The following is a 21,318-nucleotide window of genomic DNA, read 5'->3' as shown; positions in this document are numbered from 1 at the left end:
TTGACCCCTTTTAGATAAGGATGATTGCAGCTTGATGATAATAGCGGAGATAACCATTATTATATATTATCTATACCATACATAACAGTATGGTATAGGTAATATACGGAATTATATAATCGGAAAGACTAATTAAAAAACAAAAATACTAAGGTTCTCATGAAAATATCAAGAATATCTAAGGTTGTTATGAGATGTTTTAATATCCTGTTTTATAATCCTGCACTGTAATTATAAGATTTTAATCTTATTGTGTAGGTACTCAATAAAATGAAATGAAATATCATAAGAAAAAAACAGCTATTAATGGCGAACATTTGGTTACTATTTTTCAGCAGTCATAAACTTGCTATTCTTGTAGGCTAGTGATTCCAGTGATTTTTATTTTTTATTTTATTTTTATGTATATTCAGAGATGCATTAATGTCTTATAAGCCATTCACATTAGACTTTCAAAATCCACTTTAAATAGATCACAAGTGTCATTTGCCTTATAAAAAGAGATTTAAAAACTCGAAAATATGGATTTTGAGGGGATGTTGAGTCTATTATGCCCCATAAACGGTTGCCACAGAATTCTTGATTTTTTGGTAAATATTCAATTTTTTATAGCAATCAAATAAAATAAATAAAAATAAAATTTTGACAAAATTTTCTATAGAAATAAAAGTTTGACAAAATTTTCTATAGAAATACATTTTTGGGAAAATTTTCTATGTAAATATAATTATGAGAAAATTTTCTGCAGAAATAAAATTTTGCAAAACTTTTCTATAGCAATAATATTATATACAATTTTGGAAAAATTTTCTATGGAAATACAATTTTGGAAAAGTTTTCTATAGAAAAAAAAAAAACATATTTGGCAAAATTTACTATAAAATAGAATTGTGCAAAAATTTTCTATAGAAATAAATTTTTGCAAAATTTTCTATAGAAATAAAATTGTGACCAAATTTCCTATAGAAATAAAATTTTGGGAAAATTTCCTATAGAAATAAAATTTTCTTTAATAATAAAAATTTAACTAAATTTTTTATAAAAATAAAATTTACCAAAAATGTTTATAGAAATCAAATTGTGACTAAATTTTCTACGGGAATAACATTTTGACAAAATTTTCTATAGAAATAATTTTTTGGGAAAATTTTCTATATAAATAAAATTTTGAGAAAATTTTCTGCAGAAATAAAATTTTGAAAAAAATTTTCTATAGCAATAAAATTTTTACAAAAAATTTCTATGGAAATAAAATTTTGGCAAAATTTTCTATGGAAAAAAATTGTGCAAAAATTTACTATAGAAATACAATTGTGCAAAAATTTTCTATAGAACTAAAATTTTGCAAAAAATTTTATAGAAATAAAATTGTGACCGAATTTTCTATAGAAATAAAATTTTGGGAAAAGTTTCTATAGAAATAACATTTTGGGAAAATTTTCTATAGAAATAAAATTTTGGGAAAATTTTCTATAGAAATAAAATTTTGGCAAAATTTTCTATAGAAATCAAATTTTGACAAATTTTTTTTATAGAAATAAAAATTTGGCAACATTTTCTATGGAAATAAAACTTGGTAAAATTTTCTATAGAAAAAAAAATTTGGCAAAATTTACTATAGAAATACAATTGTGCAAAAATTTTCTATAGAACTAAAATTTTGCAAAAAAATTTATAAAAATAAAATTGTGACCAAATTTTCTATAGAAATAAAATTTTGGAAAATTTTTCTATAGAAATAAAATTTTTCTACTTTCTATTTTGTTTTATTTCTACAGAAATAATACAAAAAATGATAAAAAACTTCAAAATATTTTTTTTAGCAATAAAATTTTGCAAGAATTTTTATTTTGTTTTATTTCTATAAAAATAAAAAATAAATTTCAAATTTTGTTAGGTTTTCTATAGAACTAAAATTTTGCAAAAAATTTTATAGAAATAAAATTGTGACCGAATTTTCTATAGAAATTAAATTTTGGGAAAATTTTCTATAGAAATAACATTTTGGGAAAATTTTCTATAGAAATAAAATTTTGGGAAAATTTTCTATAGAAATAAAATTTTGGGAAAATTTTCTATAGAAATAAAATGTTGAGAAAATTTTCTATAGAAATAAAAATTTGACCAAATTTTTTATAGAAATAAAATGGTGACCAAATTTTCTATAGAAATAAAATTTTGGCAAAATTTTCTATAGAAATCAAATTTTGACAATTTTTTTTTATAGAAATAAAAATTTGGCAACATTTTCTATGGAAATAAAACTTGGTAAAATTTTCTATAGAAAAAAAAAATTGGCAAAATTTACTATAGAAATACAATTGTGCAAAAATTTTCTATAGAACTAAAATTTTGCAAAAAAATTTATAGAAATAAAATTGTGACCAAATTTTCTATAGAAATAAAATTTTGGAAAAATTTTCTATAGAAATAAAATTTTTCTACTTTCTATTTTGTTTTATTTCTACAGAAATAATAAAAAAATGATAAAAAACTTCAAAATATTTTTTTTAGCAATAAAATTTTGCAAGAATTTTTATTTTGTTTTATTTCTATAAAAATAAAAAATAAATTTCAAATTTTGTTAGGTTTTCTATAGAACTAAAATTTTGCAAAAAATTTTATAGAAATAAAATTGTGACCGAATTTTCTATAGAAATTAAATTTTGGGAAAATTTTCTATAGAAATAACATTTTGGGAAAATTTTCTATAGAAATAAAATTTTGGGAAAATTTTCTATAGAAATAAAATTTTGGGAAAATTTTCTATAGAAATAAAATGTTGAGAAAATTTTCTATAGAAATAAAAATTTGACCAAATTTTTTATAGAAATAAAATGGTGACCAAATTTTCTATAGAAATAAAATTTTGGCAAAATTTTCTATAGAAATCAAATTTTGACAAATTTTTTTTATAGAAATAAAAATTTGGCAAAATTTACTATAGATATACAATTGTGCAAAAATTTTCTATAGAACTAAAATTTTGCAAAAAATTTTATAGAAATAAAATTGTGACCAAATTTTCTATAGAAATAAAATTTTGGAAAAATTTTCTATAGAAATAAAATTTTTCTACTTTCTATTTTGTTTTATTTCTACAGAAATAATAAAAAAAAGATAAAAAAACTTCAAAATATTTTTGTTAGCAATAAAATTTTGCAAGAATTTTTATTTTGTTTTATTTCTATAAAAATAAAAAATAAATTTCAAATTTTGTTAGGTTTTCTATAGAACTAAAATTTTGCAAAAAATTTTATAGAAATAAAATTGTGACCGAATTTTCTATAGAAATAAAATTTTGGGAAAATTTTCTATAGAAATAAAATTTTGGGAAAATTTTCTATAGAAATAAAATTTTGGGAAAATTTTCTATAGAAATAAAATGTTGAGAAAATTTTCTATAGAAATAAAAATTTGACCAAATTTTTTATAGAAATAAAATGGTGACCAAATTTTCTATAGAAATAAAATTTTGGCAAAATTTTCTATAGAAATCAAATTTTGAAAAATTTTTTTTTATAGAAATAAAAATTTGGCAACATTTTCTATGGAAATAAAACTTGGTAAAATTTTCTATAGAAAAAAAATTTGGCAAAATTTACTATAGAAATACAATTGTGCAAAAATTTTCTATAGAACTAAAATTTTGCAAAAAATTTTATAGAAATAAAATTGTGACCAAATTTTCTATAGAAATAAAATTTTGGAAAAATTTTCTATAGAAATAAAATTTTTCTACTTTCTATTTTGTCTTATTTCTACAGAAATAATAAAAAAAATTATAAAAAACTTCAAAATATTTTTTTTAGCAATAAAATTTTGCAAGAATTTTTATTTTGTTTTATTTCTATACAAATAAAAAATAAATTTCAAATTTTGTTAGGTTATTTTTAGAACTAGTGGCAACCGTGGCCTCATAGTGGTTGTCAGTAGTAAAATGTTATATATCCTACGGAAAAGTGGTTTAAATTGCCACTGAAGGACTTATCATATGACTGGTAACGGTGCTCTAGTTTGTCGCAATTTTAAATGTTCATATATTGGTTCCATTGGAATGAGTCCAATGGCAAATCCATGTTAAAGTGACCGGTCCCCTCCAGACGTTTTGATAAGAACACGGCATTTGATATCGAATTCATAATCGTATCGAAAAAATTGTCGATACGATTAAAAGTTTGGGCATTCGGGCATCTCGGGCATTGCCAACAGCAAAAAAAGAAGCAGAACAAATTGAAATGACAAAATTAAGTTAGTTTAACAGCCTGTTTCTGTATGTCGAACAAGCTCTATCGATCGACTGAAATGGAAATAAACAGCTGAATTTATAACCAAAAATTAACTGTTTGTGTGTATTTCAGTCGATCCATAGAGCCCGTTCGACATACAGAAACAGGCTGTAAGTTACAAATGTCTGCCGTCTTTAACCTTTTGGCCGGTGGAAGCTTTCATCATTCACTATTCTTACATGGTGGTCCAGGAGCGTTATGTTGTCATGGTATGATACGGTAAGTGAATGATCAAAATCTCTTGGATATCGCCCCTGCCTGTACACTTTCTATATGGGTTTTTGCCAAGCTAGGATGCTCGCTCCCGAACTCGGCTATGACTAATTTTTGTTTAACTTTTATTTATATTCGATATTTAGATTTCGATCAGAAATTCTCGATATCGGATGCCGTGATTAGCCCCCAGGGACTGGTCCATAAACAGCATGGACTAGTTATATACCTGTCTTGGTATTGATCTATTTCCCATAGGGTAATTTGCTCCATTTCCCGTAGTGTCGAGGAAATTGATTTTGAGTTCCAGGATAATTTTTAAATTAATATTAACCCATTAGGGGAATAACACAACACATTGGCACTGTAAGATAAGTTGTCGTTACGGAAACATATTAATGTTAATCGGTGAGATTTGTGAAGAATATGTTTTGGAGTTCAAAAGTGACTTGGCCTTGAGCACAAAAATGAATACCTTCAAAACCTTCTAACACCATAAAGTACATTAAAATTTTAGCTCTCATTAATGGGCACCTCACAAATCAGAGGACAGTGGATATCCAATTTTGAGTGATATCACTGTAAATTCTTGGTTATGGAGAAGTCGACTCGTCGTTCGAATCGATTTAGCGATGTCCGTCACGCTCTTTTTCGTAGAAATCAAGATATACACAAATTTGGCACAAGTAATTTTTATTGATGTAGTTCAGATGATATCGCAAATGAGCCATATTCCCAAATGGATCCTCTCTGAGGAACAAATTTCATGTCATCCGCTTGAAATTTGGTACATTATCTTGGTATATGTGTTTTAACAACAAATAAAATTTTTACAAAATTTTCTACAGACAAAATTTTGGAAAAAAAATTCTATAGAAATAATTTTTTTTTTATAGAAATAACATTTTGCAAAAATTTTGAATTGAAATAAAATTTTACACAAAATTTCTTGTAGAAATAAAATTTTGCAAAGTATTTTCTATAGAAATAAAATTTTGCACAAAATTTTCTATAGAAATAAAATTTTGACAAAATTTTCTATAGAATTAAAATTTTGACAAAATTTTCTATAGAATTAAAATTTTGACAAAATCTTCTATAGAAATAAAATTTTGACAAAATTTTTTATAGAAATAAAATTTTGACAAAATTTTCTATAGAATTAAAATTTTGACAAAATTTTCTATAGAAATAAAATTTTGACAAAATTTTCTATAGAAATAAAATTTTGCACAAAATTTTCTTTAGAAATAAAATGTTGACAAACTTTTCTATAGAAATAAAATTTTGACAAAATTTTCTATAGAATTAAAATTTTGACAAAATTCTCTATAGAATTAACATTTTGACAAAATTTTCTATAGAAATAAAATTTTGCAAAATTTTTTTATAGATGTAACATTTTGCAAAATTTGATATTGAAATAAAAAAAATATAAAAAATATATATGTAAAGGATAAACTTTGATTTTATTTATTTTTTTGTTCGTTTATCGAATTTTCGTTTACAATTGGACTAAAAATTATTAAAAAAAAAGAAATAATTTAAAAGGTGAATAATGGAATATCAATAAAAATCTTCATACACAATTGAAAGGATTCTATACAAAGATCCTTATGAGGTGGTGGGAGGCAGCTATAGGGCTTAAACAAAATTTTCGAATTTTTGTTTAGAATTAAATGCCTAGGCAGCAGTCATTTAGAATAAAATTCTAATGGAATTTGCTGGGACGGGCACGGGTACGAGCTCCATCGGGTGAACCATAGGCGATGGCATGGCTGGTAGCGGAACCGCCTTCACCAGTGCTAAAGGAATTGGCAATAGCAATAGCACCACCGGAGGTACCACCGAAATTGATGGGGAAGAAGGTACCAGCAGGGAGGGGCTTTTGGGGTTTGCCAGATGCAGGGGCAGCCTTAGTGGGTTTCTTGGCTACTGGGCGACGAGCAGCTACGGCAGCAACGGGAATGTATTCTTCTTCCTCATCCTCAAGATCGGCTACAGCAAGGCCAGTGTCTTCTTGTGACTCAGCCGATTGATCCAATTGAACGAAAACCTTCTTTTTGGAAGGCAAATAACGTTTGGCTGGCTTAGCTACTGGGGCAATTGGAGCTGGAGCAGGTAATTCAACGATGACGGGAGTTTCTACTTCAACAGTGGGAATTTCAGCAGCTGCAGTTTGTTCGGCTTCGGCAATGAAAGTGCTTTCTTCAGATGCAGCGGCGGCGGCAGCAGCAGCTTCTTCGGCAGCGGCAGCAGCTTCAAAATTATAATCACGTGGAGCTTTAGCAGATTCATCAGCCACCTCATTCTCTTCGTTAACAACATCAACCTCAGCGGGTACGGCAGCAGAAACAACGGTTGGGACTTCATCGCTAGCAGCAGGATAAGCGGAAGCTTCACTCAACACATCTTCACCATGTTCAACGGCCACATCAACAGCTGGACCAGCAGCGGCAATGTCAGCTTCTTCATGGTTACAATCTATCGAAGTAATAGCAAAGATTAGAGAAGGGAATAGAAGGCCTTGATTGTTTCACTTACCATTCAAATAAGTGCCAGTGGCAACGGTCTCACCAGCGACCAAAGCTTCGGCAGCTTGTGTGGAGCGAGCATAAGGGCGAGCAGGTTGTACATATTGAACATACATCATACGTTGAGGTGTGGCATAATATTGGGCTGGTTGTTGATAATAAACCATTCCTAAAAGGGCGAGGGAACAAGGGAGAAGGGACCATATATTAAAATATTTTTTTTCATTTAATAACAAATATTATTTTATCAAAATTTTAGGATACAACATGGGCTTGCAGGTAGCTAGAGGACGGTTGCCACTCGAGCCACAACAAATCTACGAAAAATTTTGGAGAAAATTTTAAATATTTTGAAAAATTTTATTTCTATAGAAAATTTTGTCAAAATTTTATTTCTATAGAATTTTTTTTGAAAATTTTATTTATATAGAAAATTTGATTTCTATAAAAAATTTTGTAAAAATTTAGTTCTATAGAAAATCTTGCCAAAATTTTATTTCTATAGAAAATTTTATTAAAATCTTATTTCTATAGAAAATTTTGTCAAAATTTTATTTCTTTAGAAAATTTTGTCAAAATTTTATTTCTTTAGAAAATTTTGTCAAAATTTTATTTCTATAGAAAATTTTGTCAAAATTTTATTTCTGTAGAAAATTTTGTCAAAATTTTATTTCTATTGAAAATTTTGTCAAAATTTTATTTCTATAGAAAATTTTGTCAAAATTGTATTTCTATAGAAAATTTTGTCAAAATTTTATTTCTATAGAAAATTTTATCAAAATTTTATTTCTATAAAAATTTTTATTAAAATCTTATTTCTATAGAAAATTTTGTCAAAATTTTATTTCTATAGAAAGTTTTGTCAAAATTTTATTTCTATAGAAAATTTTGTCAAAATTTTATTTCTATAGAAATTTTTGTCAAAAATTTATTTCTATAGAAAATTTTGTCAAAATTTTATTTCTATAGAAATTTTGTCAAAATTTTATTTCTTTAGAAAATTTTGTCAAAATTTTATTTCTTTAGAAAATTTTGTCAAAATTTTATTTCTATAGAAAATTTTGTCAAAATTTTATTTCTTTAAAAAATTTTGTCAAAATTTTATTTCTATAGAAAATTTTATTAAACTCTTATTTCTATAGAAAATTTTGTCAAAATTTTATTTCTATAGAAATTTTTGTCAAAATTTTATTTCTATATTTATATAGAAAATTTTGTCAAAATTTTATTTCTTAAAAAAATTTTGTTAAAATTTTGTCAAAATTTTATTTCTTTAAAAAATTTTGTCAAAATTTTATTTCTTCAGAAAATTTTTTCAAAATTTTATTTCTTTAGAAAATTTTGTCAAAATTTTATTTCTAAGAAAATTTTGTTAAAATTTTATTTCTAAGAAAATTTTGTCAAAATTTTATTTCTATAGAAAATTTTGTCAACATTTTATTTCTATAGAAAATTTTGTCAAAATTTTATTTCTATAGAAAATTTTATTAAAATCTTATTTCTATAGAAAATTTTGTCAAAATTTTATTTTTATAGAAAATTTTGTCCAAATTTTATTTCTGTAGAAAATTTTGTCAAAATTTTATTTCTATAGAAAATTTTGTTAAAATTTTATTTCTATAGAAAATGTTGTCAAAATGTTATTTCTATGGAGAATTTTATTAAAATTTTATTTCTATAGAAAATTTTGTCAAATTTTTATTTCTATAAAACATTTTGCCAAAATTTTATTTCTATAGAAAGTTTTGCCAAAATTTTATTTCTGTAGAAAATGTTGTCAAAATTTTTGTATTTATTTTTATTATTTACGAATTATTAGTTTTTTTTATGAAGCATCACTTAGGTGGAAAGGAATGTTTTGCAAATCTACCAAATTAGATTAATTTTTTTTTTAATTGCATATTTTTAAAATTCAATTAAATTTTTAATTGACAAAAGTGTTGCTGACATTTTTCTGAGTAATTTTGTATGAAATGTGGTCTTTTTTCTGCAGTGGGTTTAAAGAAAAATTTTCTCTTGGTACGCAGAAGAAAAATATTCCAGAAAAGGTTCCAATTAAAAATTTAATTGTTCCATTTAATTTTTTTAACTGATTTTTTACTTTTTACACAATTGAATATTTTTAAAATTCAAATAAATTTTTAATTGACAAAAGTTTGGTGATATTTTTTCTGCCTAATTTAAATTCTTCTGAACACTAAGTTTATATTTTTGCTATTTTTTTGTGTATTCGATTTTTTTAGTATATATGAATATTTTTATTAAATTAAACATTTCCAAAGTTATTAAATTATTTTGTTCAACATTTTAAAGTCTAAATCAATTATGAATTGCTCATAGATTTTCGTTTTTTAAATTTTTTAACTTCGATTTTTCCCACCGTTTTTCTTGTAATAAATTTAAATATTTTTCTATAAAATTTAAATACTAATGAATTTAGAATTTTTTATTACACATACTTTTCTTGGCTGGCAAAGCACTGGCGGTGGCAACAAGGCCCACAATCACTATAAGGCCGACACTGAATTTCATATTGTTGGATTTACGATTTTCAAATTTTCTCAAGGATATCGTATAGAGGGTATTTTTTTTTATTGATGAATAGGTTATCCTTTAAAAACAAAGCGACAGAAATACGTTTTTTATTTTTATAAAGAACCGATCACACTGGAGCTAAACTTAACACTTAAGTTTCCACCAAAGAAATGATGTCTATCCCTTGATTTGTGTTAGATTTATATACGCGTAATCCAGTGGATTGGTAGGAGCAAAAACAACAAACCTCAGCAAATATTTTGAAATTGGACGAAAATAAAATAAAAAACCCAAAGTTTAAAAAATAAGAAGACCGTAAAAAAGGGAAGTGGAAAAAATCGCACATATCATTTGCTACTATTTCGGCATATTATGATGTTCAATAGTTACAATTTTCATTTGCTTCTATACTGTCCACAAATATTGGGCGGTATACTGACTTGGTCATTAGGTATATACATCGATATATATATACAGAGAAATATTCGTAAAATATTTACAATTAACACGATAATTAACTTTTTAATCAAATTTGAAAATTAAGAAATTATAAAAAATGTTCACAAAATTTTCTGTAGAAATAAAATTTTCACAAAATTTTCTATAGAAATAAAAGTTTGAGAAAAATTTCTATAGGAATAAAATTTTGAGAAACTTTTCTTTAGAAATAAAATTTTGACAAAATTTTCTTTAGAAATAAAATTTTGACAAAATTTTCAATAGAAATGAAATTTTGACAAAAATTTTCTATAGAAATGAAATTTTGACAAAAATTTTCTATAGAAATGAAATTTTGACAAAAATTTTCTATAGAAATAAAATTTTGACAAAATTTTCTATAGAAATAAAATTTTAACAAAATTTTCTATAGAAATAACATTTTGACAATATTTTCTATAGAAATAACATTTTGACAATATTTTCTATAGACATAAAATTTTAACAAAATTTTCTATAGAAATAAAAGTTTGACAAAATTTTCCATAGAAATAAAATTTTGACAAAATTTTCTTTAGAAATTAAATATTTATAAATTTTTCTATTTTGACAAAATTTTCCATAGAAATAAAATGTAGACAACATTTTCTATAGAAATTAAATTTTGACAAAATTTTCTATAGAAATAACATTTTGACAATATTTTTTATAGACATAAAATTTTAACAAAATTTTCTATAGAAAGTTTGACAAAATTTCCCATAGAAATAAAATTTTGACAAAACTTTCTTTAGAAATTAAATTTTGATAAAATTTTCTATTTTGACAAAATTTTCCATAGAAATAAAATGTAGACAACATTTTCTATAGAAATACAATTTTATGAATGCCTCCAAATTAAGACGCTTTCGTTCCTAAAAATCCCCAATTTAAATAAAAATTCCAAAAATCCTCAATAAATGTTTGGTAAGTTGTCATGAAAAAAATAATAATATACACTGCTGTAGAAAATTAGTAAAAATTTAAAAAATGAAAAACATAAGCTTGCGAATGAGTTCGGTCACCATGTATCTATGAACGAAAATTTACTCAAGTAATTAAAATTGGATCGTAGAGGTGGTGAACCATCTTCATCATGTTTGTATTTGTGAAATATATTGTCCAAATCAGTGATGAACACTAATAATGGGGGGGGGGCAACATTTAGGCCCGAGTCCTCATGAAATGATTTAACAATTGTAGAAAAATGTCGTAGCCAAACTGAGTACAATTATAAATTAGAGCTTGGGTCCCTCAAAATAAAATCCTGTGTCCGTTTCCCGACCAAAGACTCCATTTGCACCCTATTGTAGGCCTATCAGTGTATCTGCACGCTCACAAAAAATCGCTTCTGTAACATATACTTCCAAACATATTTTGCTTCAAGCATATATATTTTTGGGTATTGCCCAAACATTTATATGTTTGATCTCTTCCAATATATAATATGTTTGAAAGCATATTGGTGTAAACAATATATGTTTGGGTAGTCTAAGTTCCAAACATTTTGTATTTTTGCATCCAAATTCAATAATGTTGTCTTCCAAAAAACAATATGTTATTATGTGAACATATAATATGTTTGGAAGCATTTTGCACCCAAAAATATTATATGCTTAAAAAAAATTCTCCCAAACAATATTGTTCTCAAAATTTTATTTATTTATTTATATATTTACAATCATAATGAATTATGAAAATAAACAGGTAATATAGGTGCTAACAACATAGGTTTTCGACCTGAATGCTCAAAATTTTGTTTCTGCCCAATTGTATATTCCCCCACATCTTTCTCACTTCCACGAGATTTTTTAGTTCTTAGCACCTTTTTCTGTAATACAAACATTGTAGAAGAAATTATTCAATTGTATGATTTTTTTTATTTTAATTTTACCTTTTGCCGGACGGGGATTCGAACAGCGGACCACACAGTTTGTAAGGATCAAAGAAGTAGCTGATCAATTGCCCAAGGAAAAATAAAATGTTAATTTTGTAATAACAAGCAACAACCACCAACTTAATTCAATATCGCTCCCTGTTAAATAGCGCTCCAAGCTACTAAACACATATATTTTTATAGGCTATTTCTAAATTAATATATGTTTGCATCCAAGCATATTATATTTACAAACATTTTATGTACCAAACATGTTATGCTAGTTTATGAACATTATATGCTTGCACTCAAAAATATTGTGTTTAAAAATTTGTGTTCCAAACATATAATGTTTATAGCCAAACATATGAAAAACAGTCTTTTTCATCCGTGTGGGTCTAGAACCAACATTGGTAAGACAAAGTTTTCATGGGAGCGTCTATTCGTTCACAATCAAGAAAATCTGTAAGGGTATCTTAGCTTCGACTCAACCACACTTAGTGTCGTCTTATTTCTTTCAATTTTTTATTCAATATAAAAATAAACATCATTATTATTATCACCGGCTTTACCGGCTAAAACCCTCATCGTCATTATCATCTCCACAATTACGATGACAATTGTCAGTTTGGTCATTATAATCCGTCTCAATATTGTCATGGCTTTCGGCTCCATTTTGTATTCATACAATGTCGTTCTCAAACTTTGCCAGCTACTCCATTACCATACTGATTTTGTCCATCCGTTGTATCTTCTGTATCCATTTTGTGGCATATTGTCTAGATGTCAGCCTATCAATCCATTCAGTGGATGGATGATCGTTTACCTTGCGAAGAATTTGAAATTAAATGTTTCGGGTGTAGTTGGTAGTCAAGTTTCGGAACTTGAAGAGTAATCCATCAATCGAAATGAAAATAGAGCATATTAAAATAGAAGAATACTGGGATTTTCTTTTTAAAGATGAGAAGACCAGACAGCCAAATTAAAAGGCTTAAGGAACATTAGCATGGGAAGCTGTTTGTTTCATAGAAAAAGGGAGTAGGAACTATACGATGTTTCCAATAGGAAAGATTAAAAAAAAAACTTAATTAAATTTGTATATACACAGAAAAAATATCACGAAAATAATTCCAATTAAAAACTTGCTTGCATTTGAATACATAATCAATTAAAAAATTAACTGAGACAAGTAAATACGGCCGAATGTTTGGTTTGGCCGATTATTATGTATACTCCATTGTTCCTCTAAAGACTATCATCCACAAACGAATTACTTGAGTTTAAAGTTGTTGATCAATTTTTTGTGGTTAGTGTAGGTTAGGTTAGGTTAGGTGGCAGCCCGATGTATCAGGCTCACTTAGACTATTCAGTCCATTGTGATACCACATTGGTGAACTTCTCTCTTATCACTGAGTGCTGCCCGATTCCATGTTAAGCTCAATGAGCTCAATGTGGTTAGTGTAAACAAACGTTGTTTTATTCGAAAGAAATATTTCATATTGAATTTATAGAATATTTTGTAAAAATTGTATTTCTATAGAAAATGTTATCAATATTTTATTTCTATAGAAAATGTTATAAATATTTTATTTCTACAGAAAAGTTCATCAAAATTTTATTTCTATGCAAAATTTTATTACCATAGTATATTTGGTCAACATTTTATTTCTATAGAAAATTTTTTTTCAAAATTTTAATTCTATAGAAAATTTTGTCAAATATTTATTATACCCTTCAGCACTACTGTGGTACAGGGTATAATAAGTTTGTGCATTTGTATGTAACGCCAAGAAGGAAACGTCTGAGACCCATCGTTTAGTATACCGATCGGCTTAGAATTAAATTCTGAGTCGATTTAGCGATGTCCGTCTGTCTGTCTGTATATGTAATTTTGTGTGCAAAGTACAGCTCGCAGTTTAAGTCCGATCGTCCTGAAATTTGGCACAAAGTTTTACATGGGCTCAAAGACAATCGCTATTGATTTTGAAAAAAATCGATTCAGATTTAGATAATGCTGCCATATATTTTTATCACCGATCTGGTCATAATTAACGTATTTATGAACGTATTTTCTCAAAATTTCGGGCAGCCAAATATTTTGGGGTTTTCGTAAGATATGCAAAATATCAGCCAAATCGGTTCAGATTTAGATATAGCTCCCATATATATCTTTCGTCCGATTTCGACTAATATGGCCACAAAAGCCAGAGGTTTGACCTGATTTGCTTCAAATTTTGCACTAGGAATACGTTTCAGAGTATCGTTAAGCGTGCCAAATTTGGTTCAAATCGGTTCAGGTTTTGATATAGCTCCCATATATATCTTTCGTCTGATTTGCCCTTATATGACTTCAAAAGCCAGAGTTTTGGCCTGAGTTGCTTTAAAGTTTGCATAAGGAGTACGTTTAATATGTTAGTATCGTTAAGTGTGCCAAATTTAGTTGAAATCGATTCAGATTTAGATATAGCGATTTTGTAGAAGTACAAAAAATTGTCTCCAAATCGTTTCAGAAACAAATATTTGTATATGGGAATATAAACCTTGATAATAACTCCCAACAAATTTGAAGGAGTTGAGATGGTAACACAAATTTTGGTCTACATAATGGTGAAGGGTATAATATAGTCGGCCCCGCCCGACTTTAGACTTGACTTACTTGTTTTTTTTTTTTAATTTTGTCAAGATTTTATTTCTGTAGAAAATTTTGTCAAAATTTTATTACTATAGAAAATTTTTGCAAAATTTTTATTTCTCAAAAAATTTTGTGAAAATTTAATTATTATAGAAAATTTTTGCAAAATTTTATTTTTGCAGAAAATTTAGTCAAGATTTTATTTTACAGAAAATTTTGTGAAGATTCTATTTCGATAGGAGATTTAGTCAAGATTTTATTTCTATAGAAAATTTTGTCAAGGTTTTATTTCTACAAAAAAAATTTATTTCTATAGGAAATTTTGTCAAAATTTTATTTCTATAGAAAATTTTGTCAAAATTTTATTTCTATAGAAAATTTTGTCAAAATATAATTTCTATAAAAAATTTTGTCAAAATTTTATTCCATAGAAAATTTTGTCAAATGTTTATTTCTATAGAAATTTTAGACAAAATTTTATATCTAAAGACACTTTTGTCAAAATTTTGTATCTAAAGAAAATTTAGTCAACATTTTATTTCTATAGGAAATTTTGCCAGAATTGTATTTCTATAGAAAATATTGTCATTTTTATTTCTATAGAAAATTTTGTCAACAGTTTATTTCTATAGAAAGTTTTGTCAAAATTTTATTTTAATAGAAAATGTTGTCCGAGTTTTAATTCCATAGAAAAGTTTGTCCAAATTTTATCTTTATAGAAAATATTTCAAAATTTTATTTGTACATAAAATTTTGTCAAAATTTTATTTCTATAGAAAATTTTGTTAAAATTTTATTTCTATAGAAAATTTTGTTAAAACTTTATTTTTTTTAGAAAATTTTGTCAAAATTTTATTTCTATAGAAAATTTTGTCAAAACTTTATTTCTTTAGAAAATATTGTCAACATTTTGTTCTATAGATAATTTTGCCAAAATTTTTATCTGTAGACATTTTTTTCAAAATTTTATTTATGTAGAAAATTTTTGCAAAATTTTTTTTCTATAGTAAATTCTTGCAAATTTTTATTTCTATAATAAATTCTTGCAAAAATTTTCTATAGAATAATTTTGCAAATATTCATTTCTATAGAAGATTTTGTCAAAATTTTATTTTTATAGAAATTTTTTGTAAAAAATTTTGTCAAAATATAATATCTATAGAAAATTTGTGCAAAATTTTATTTTTATTGACATTGTTGTCAAAATTTTGTTTAATAATAATGCATAAATAATTGAAGAAATCAATTATTTTTTTTTATAATTATGTTTCTATGTGTTTTTGAAAGTATTATACCCTCCACCATAGGGTGGGGGTATATTAACTTTGTCATTCCGTTTGTAACACATCGAAATATTGCTCTAAGACCCCATAAAGTATATATATTCTGGGTCGTGGTGAAATTCTGAGTCGATCCGAACGAAACAAGCTATCGACTTGAAACTTGGCACAAGTAGTTATTATTGATGTAGGTCGGGTGGTATTGCAAATGGGCCATATCGGTCCACTTTTACGTATAGCCCCCATATAAACTGACCCCCAAATTTGGCTTGCGATTGCTCTAAAAGAAGCAAATTTCATCCGATCAGGCTGAAATTTTGGTACATGGTGTTACTATATGGTCTCTAATAACCATGCAAAAATTGGTCCACATCGGTCCATAATTATATATAGCCCCCATATAAACGGACCCCCAAATTTGGCTTGCGATTGCTCTAAGAGATCAAATTTCATCCGATCCGGTTGAAATTTGGTACATGGTGTTAGTATATGGTCTCTAACAACCATGCAGAAATTGGTCCACATCGGTCCATAATTATATATAGCCCCCATTTTATCCGATCCCCCGATTTGGCTTGCGGAGCCTCTAAGAGAAGCAAATTTCATCCGATCCGGCTGAAATTTGGTACATGGTGTTGGTATATGATCTCTAATGACCATGCAAAAATTGGTCCACATAGACCCATAATTATATATAGCCCCCATATAATCCGATCCCCAGATTTGACCTCCGGAGTCTCTTGGAAGACCAAAATTCATCTGATTCAGTTGAAATTTGGTACGTGGTGGTAGTATATGATGTTTAACAACCATGCCAAAAGTTGTCCATATCAGTCCATAATCATATATAGCCCCCATATAAACCGGTCCCGAGATTTGGTTTTGGAGCCTCTTGGAGGAGCAAATTTCATCCGAGTCAGTTGAAATTTGGTACATTGTGCTAGTATATGGCCGTTAACAACCATGCCTAACTAGGTCCATATCGGTCTATAGTTATATATAGCCCTCAGATAAATCGATCCCCAATCACACAAAAATTGGTCCATATCAAGTTCATAATTATATATAGACCCCATATAAGTGACCCCCATATTTCAATTCTAGCTCTCTACGTACCGTGCAAAAGTCCATGTCGATTTGTAATTTTTGTAGACTTACCTATACATAACTTTTTTGTCTAATATATACCACGTATGGACTAACTCACAATTTACAAAATGATGTTAAGAAGTTTTAAGATACCACAACCCAAGTAATTCGATTGTGGATGACAGTCTTTCGTAGAAGTTTCTACGGAATCCATGGTGAGGGTACATAAGTATGACAGTCTTTCGTAGAAGTTTCTACGGAATCCATGGTGGAGGGTACATAAGATTCGGCCTGGCCGAACTCACGGCCGTATATACTTGTTTATATTGAATTAAATTAATTAAGTGATTGAATCAGAAAAAAATGTTCTATGTAAGAAATTGTTACGTTCACACAATTTAAATGAAACTTTTCGTTAAAGATTTTTCTATCGGTGTGGGGCATAAATACTGACAACAACCCATAAGTCATTATCCCAAATTAAGTGAATCATTTGCGTAATTGCGTCAATTGAAATGATGTACTTGCTATTTATAAATATCCCCGCTTCCATTACAAGTAGAAAATTCACATCTCCCTACCATTAAAGGGCTATGAGACATCAAGTTACGTTACTCTACCATAAAAATGCATTCATTAGTCAGAATGTGGTGCCTATTGAGAGTTACAGATGCACTATTGTCAAAAGTTAAGATATTTAAAAAGCGATTAATAAACGCATGCGTAACGCATAATTAATACGCATGATATGCATACAATGTATAGCCTCCCACCTCCCATCGTCATTATGCATCCAATGCAAGTGATTGCTAGACATGGATACCATTAGCAATGTTGGTTGTATGTTATGAATCCATTGATGTCTTCCTTTTTCCATCAGCAAGGGCGGAGCAACAAAGTGCGTTGGTGGCGTCACGTGCTGCATGCTTAAACGTGTATTAATTTGTTAATTAAAAAGTCATTATTATTACTATTAAACCCTTTGGATAGTGGTGGGAGGGTCGGGGATATGTGTTCTATGATTGACATCGAGGACGATAAATAACGTCAATGTGGGTGACAAAGCCATTGCACTTCTTACTCAACAATAGTTGCCACCATAAGGCATGCAAAATGCCAGGCATAACACCCGTCACCCGTCGATGATAATGATGATGATACCTTGCATGTAGCAGATATCCATGTATTCCATTCACCTACCTACTGCATTTCAAATCGTTTCGTTTGCCTATGGAACATGTAAGCCTTAATTGTCGGTTTTTTATTTGATTATCATTTTTTTGACTTGGTAATTCTTTACGCATCAGTTTGCGTAACACGGCATATTCTTGGGACTTTTTCTATAGTAAAGTAGAGTTCCAGACTTAATGGCCTCCAAGGCAACAAGGGCACACGGAAAGAAAAAATAATCAGTCAAGGATTATCAAGAGCGGGGAACTTTGGTAACCAGGAGAAAAGCCGGCGAAAGTGAGGGTATACCCTTCAATTTGTAAAAAGTGTCACTTGAAATAAAAGGTGGACCACTCATTCTAAAAGGTTTTTTTTTATATATAAAGGATGTAAGACTTAAATGAATCTTATAAATTTTTTTATGGAATTATGAAGTTGTGTTTTATCAAATTATATTTATCGTAAATTAATCTTTAAGACGGACAATACCCGGATTTTTCTTTGTATATTTTCAGGCTTTCGCCTGTCTTATTAGTTCGGTTTTATCTTAAAAGGATCAGGGCCACGGTTGCCACATTTGGTAGAATTCTTGATGTTTTGATAGATTTTGCAAACCATACCTCTCCATCAAAAAGGTATTTCAATTTTTTATATCAACAAATTTTGAAAAAAAAAAATGTATAGAAATAAAATTAAAAAAAAAATGTTCTATAGAAATAAAATTTTAACCAACAAAGACCATTGTGAGTATGTTATTCCTATTTTACAAGTAGTAACTTTCCCTTCTTGGTGAAATCTAAAATCGTTAAAATATTTAAAATTCGACACATTTACAATTCAAGGGATATTTAAAAATGGTCGTTCCAGTCATACGAAGAAAACCTTTTTAGTATGAAACTAACCATGAAAATTTGATTAAAACTTCAAAATAATATTTTTAAATTTGGTAGATTTTTGGCAACATTTTCTTCAAATTTTGGTAGATCATTTTATGCACGAGTGGCAATCGTGATGTATTGAAAATTTTGTCAAAATTTTATATCTATAGAAAATTTTGTCAAAATTTTATATCTATAGAAAATTTTGTCAAAATTTTATTTCTAAAAAAAATTTTGTCAAAATTTTATTTCTATAGAATATTGTGTCAAAATTTTATTTCTATAGAAAATTTTGTCAAAATTTTATTTCTAAAGAAAATTTTGTCAAAATTTGATTTCTATAGAAAATTTTGTCAAAATTTTTATTTCTATAGGAAATTTTGTCAAAATTTTTATTTCTATAGGAAATTTTACTATAAATTTTCGATACCATATAACATCCCACAATCGTGTTGGGGCTATATAAATATAAAGGTTTGTCCCAAATACATACATTTAAATATCACTCGATCTGGAAGAAATTGATAGACTTCTACAAAATCTATAGTCTCAAAATTTAAGTCGGCTAATGCACTAGGGTGGAACACAATGTTTGTAAAAACCAGTAAGGAAAGTCTAAAGTCGGGCGGTGCCGACTATATTATACCCTGCACCACTTTGCTGATCTAAATTTTCGATACCATATCACATCCGTCAAATGTGTTGGGGGCTATATATAAAGGTTTGTCCCAAATACATACATTTAAATATCACTCGATCTGGAAGAATTTGATAGACTTCTACAAAATCTATAGACTCAAAATTTAAGTCGGCTAATGCACTAGGGTGGAACACAATGTTAGTAAAAAAATATGGGAAACATTTAAATCTGAAGCAATTTTAAGGAAACTTTGCAAAAGTTTATTTATGATTTATCGCTCGATATAAAGGGTGGTACGGTCAAAATTTGGTCAATATAAACTTGACGTATTTATTTCAATTTTGCATTTAAAAAACCTGAACACCCCTCATTTTGAAGGTGTGTGTGTGTAGAATGTTGCTCTTATTTTGATTTTGGAATTCACTCTTCAGTTGTCAAAATGCCGTTCAAGCAAGAAGAGCAGCGTATCAAAATTTTGCTCCGCATAGCAAAAATCCGAGCTACTCGCACGCAAAGCTGGCAAAATCGCTAAAAGTTGCCAAATCAACCGTTACAAATGTAATTAAAGTGTTTGGGGGAACGTTTGTCGACAGCCAGGAAGTCTGGATCGGGGGGAAATCGAAAACCGGAAGCCGCTGAGACGACAAAGAGAGTTGCCGGTAGTTTCAAGCGAAACCCTAATTTCTCTCTCCGAGATGCCGCAAATAAGCTGGGTGTATCGTCTACAACCGTGCATCGAGCCAAAAAACGAGACGGACTATCGACTTACAAGAAGGCAGTGACTCCAAATCGCGATGATAAACAAAATACGACGGTAAAAGCGCGATCCCGGACGCTGTACACGACGATGCTGACGAAGTTTGACTGCGTGGTAGTGGACGACGAAACCTACGTCAAAGCCGACTACAAGCAGCTTCCGGGACAGGAGTTTTATACGGCAAAAGGAAGGGGAAAGGTAGCAGATATTTACAAGCACATAAAACTGTCAAAGTTCGCAAAGAAATATCTGGTTTGGCAAGCCATCTGTACCTGTGGCTTGAAAAGCAGCATTTTCATAGCTTCCGGGACCGTCAACCAAGAAATTTACGTGAAAGAGTGTTTGAATAAACGTCTGCTGCCTTTCCTGAAGAAACACGGTTGTTCCGTACTGTTTTGGCCGGATTTGGCATCTTGCCATTACGGTAAAAAGGCCATGGAGTGGTACGCCGCCAACAACGTGCAGGTGGTTCCCAAGGACAAGAACCCTCCCAACACGCCAGAGCTCCGCCCAATTGAGAAATACTGGGCTATTGTCAAGCGGAACCTAAAGAGGACAAAAAAAAAAAACTGCTAAGGACGAGCAGCAGTTCAAGGCAAACTGGCTTTCTGCGGCGAAGAAGGTGGACAAGGTGGCTGTACAAAATCTGATGGCAGGTGTCAAGCGTGAGGCCCGGCAATTCGGATTTGGAAAAGCGAAAGCCTAACTGAATATTTTTCCTGAATTTTATACTAATTGAACTTGAAAAAGAAATTTAATTTGATTTTTTAAATAAACGATTTCACCGATTTACACGCGTTTTCCCTTGACCAAATTTTGACCGTATCACCCCTTATATGTATTAGAAGTTTAGGAAAATTAGAGTAATTTTTACAACTTTTCGACTAAGCAGTGGCGATTTTACAAGGAAATTGTTGGTATTTTGGCCTCTGTGGTCATATGAGTGTA

The 21,318-nt window shown here is 28.4% G+C and overlaps 1 protein-coding gene across 1 annotated transcript; it reads right to left on the bottom strand.

The window, feature by feature from the left end:
- Positions 1 to 5,952: 5,952 nt before the first annotated feature.
- LOC142233711 (uncharacterized) lies at positions 5,953 to 9,727 on the bottom strand. Its single transcript, XM_075304715.1, has 3 exons — positions 9,496 to 9,727; positions 7,047 to 7,205; positions 5,953 to 6,986 (listed from the first exon to the last, which is right to left on the bottom strand). Exons 1-3 carry the CDS (start codon positions 9,566 to 9,568, stop codon positions 6,214 to 6,216), a joined length of 1,005 nt encoding a protein of 334 aa, XP_075160830.1. The 5' UTR covers positions 9,569 to 9,727; the 3' UTR covers positions 5,953 to 6,213.
- Positions 9,728 to 21,318: the final 11,591 nt, after the last annotated feature.

The sequence above is a fragment of the Haematobia irritans genome, chromosome 4, assembly GCF_050003625.1.
Source record: "Haematobia irritans isolate KBUSLIRL chromosome 4, ASM5000362v1, whole genome shotgun sequence".
Classification (NCBI taxonomy): Eukaryota; Metazoa; Arthropoda; class Insecta; order Diptera; family Muscidae; genus Haematobia; species Haematobia irritans.
This window is presented reverse-complemented; position numbering and strand designations above follow the sequence as displayed.

Bases quoted from the DNA above. Each gene is read 5' to 3' on its own strand.
- LOC142233711 (XM_075304715.1), bottom strand. From the start codon at position 9,568: ATGAAATTCAGTGTCGGCCTTATAGTGATTGTGGGCCTTGTTGCCACC. The intron at 7,206-9,495 runs GTATGTGTAATA...TCGCCCTTTTAG, and splicing joins TGCTTTGCCAGCCAAGAAAA to GAATGGTTTATTATCAACAA. The intron at 6,987-7,046 runs GTAAGTGAAACA...TTACTTCGATAG, and splicing joins CACTGGCACTTATTTGAATG to ATTGTAACCATGAAGAAGCT.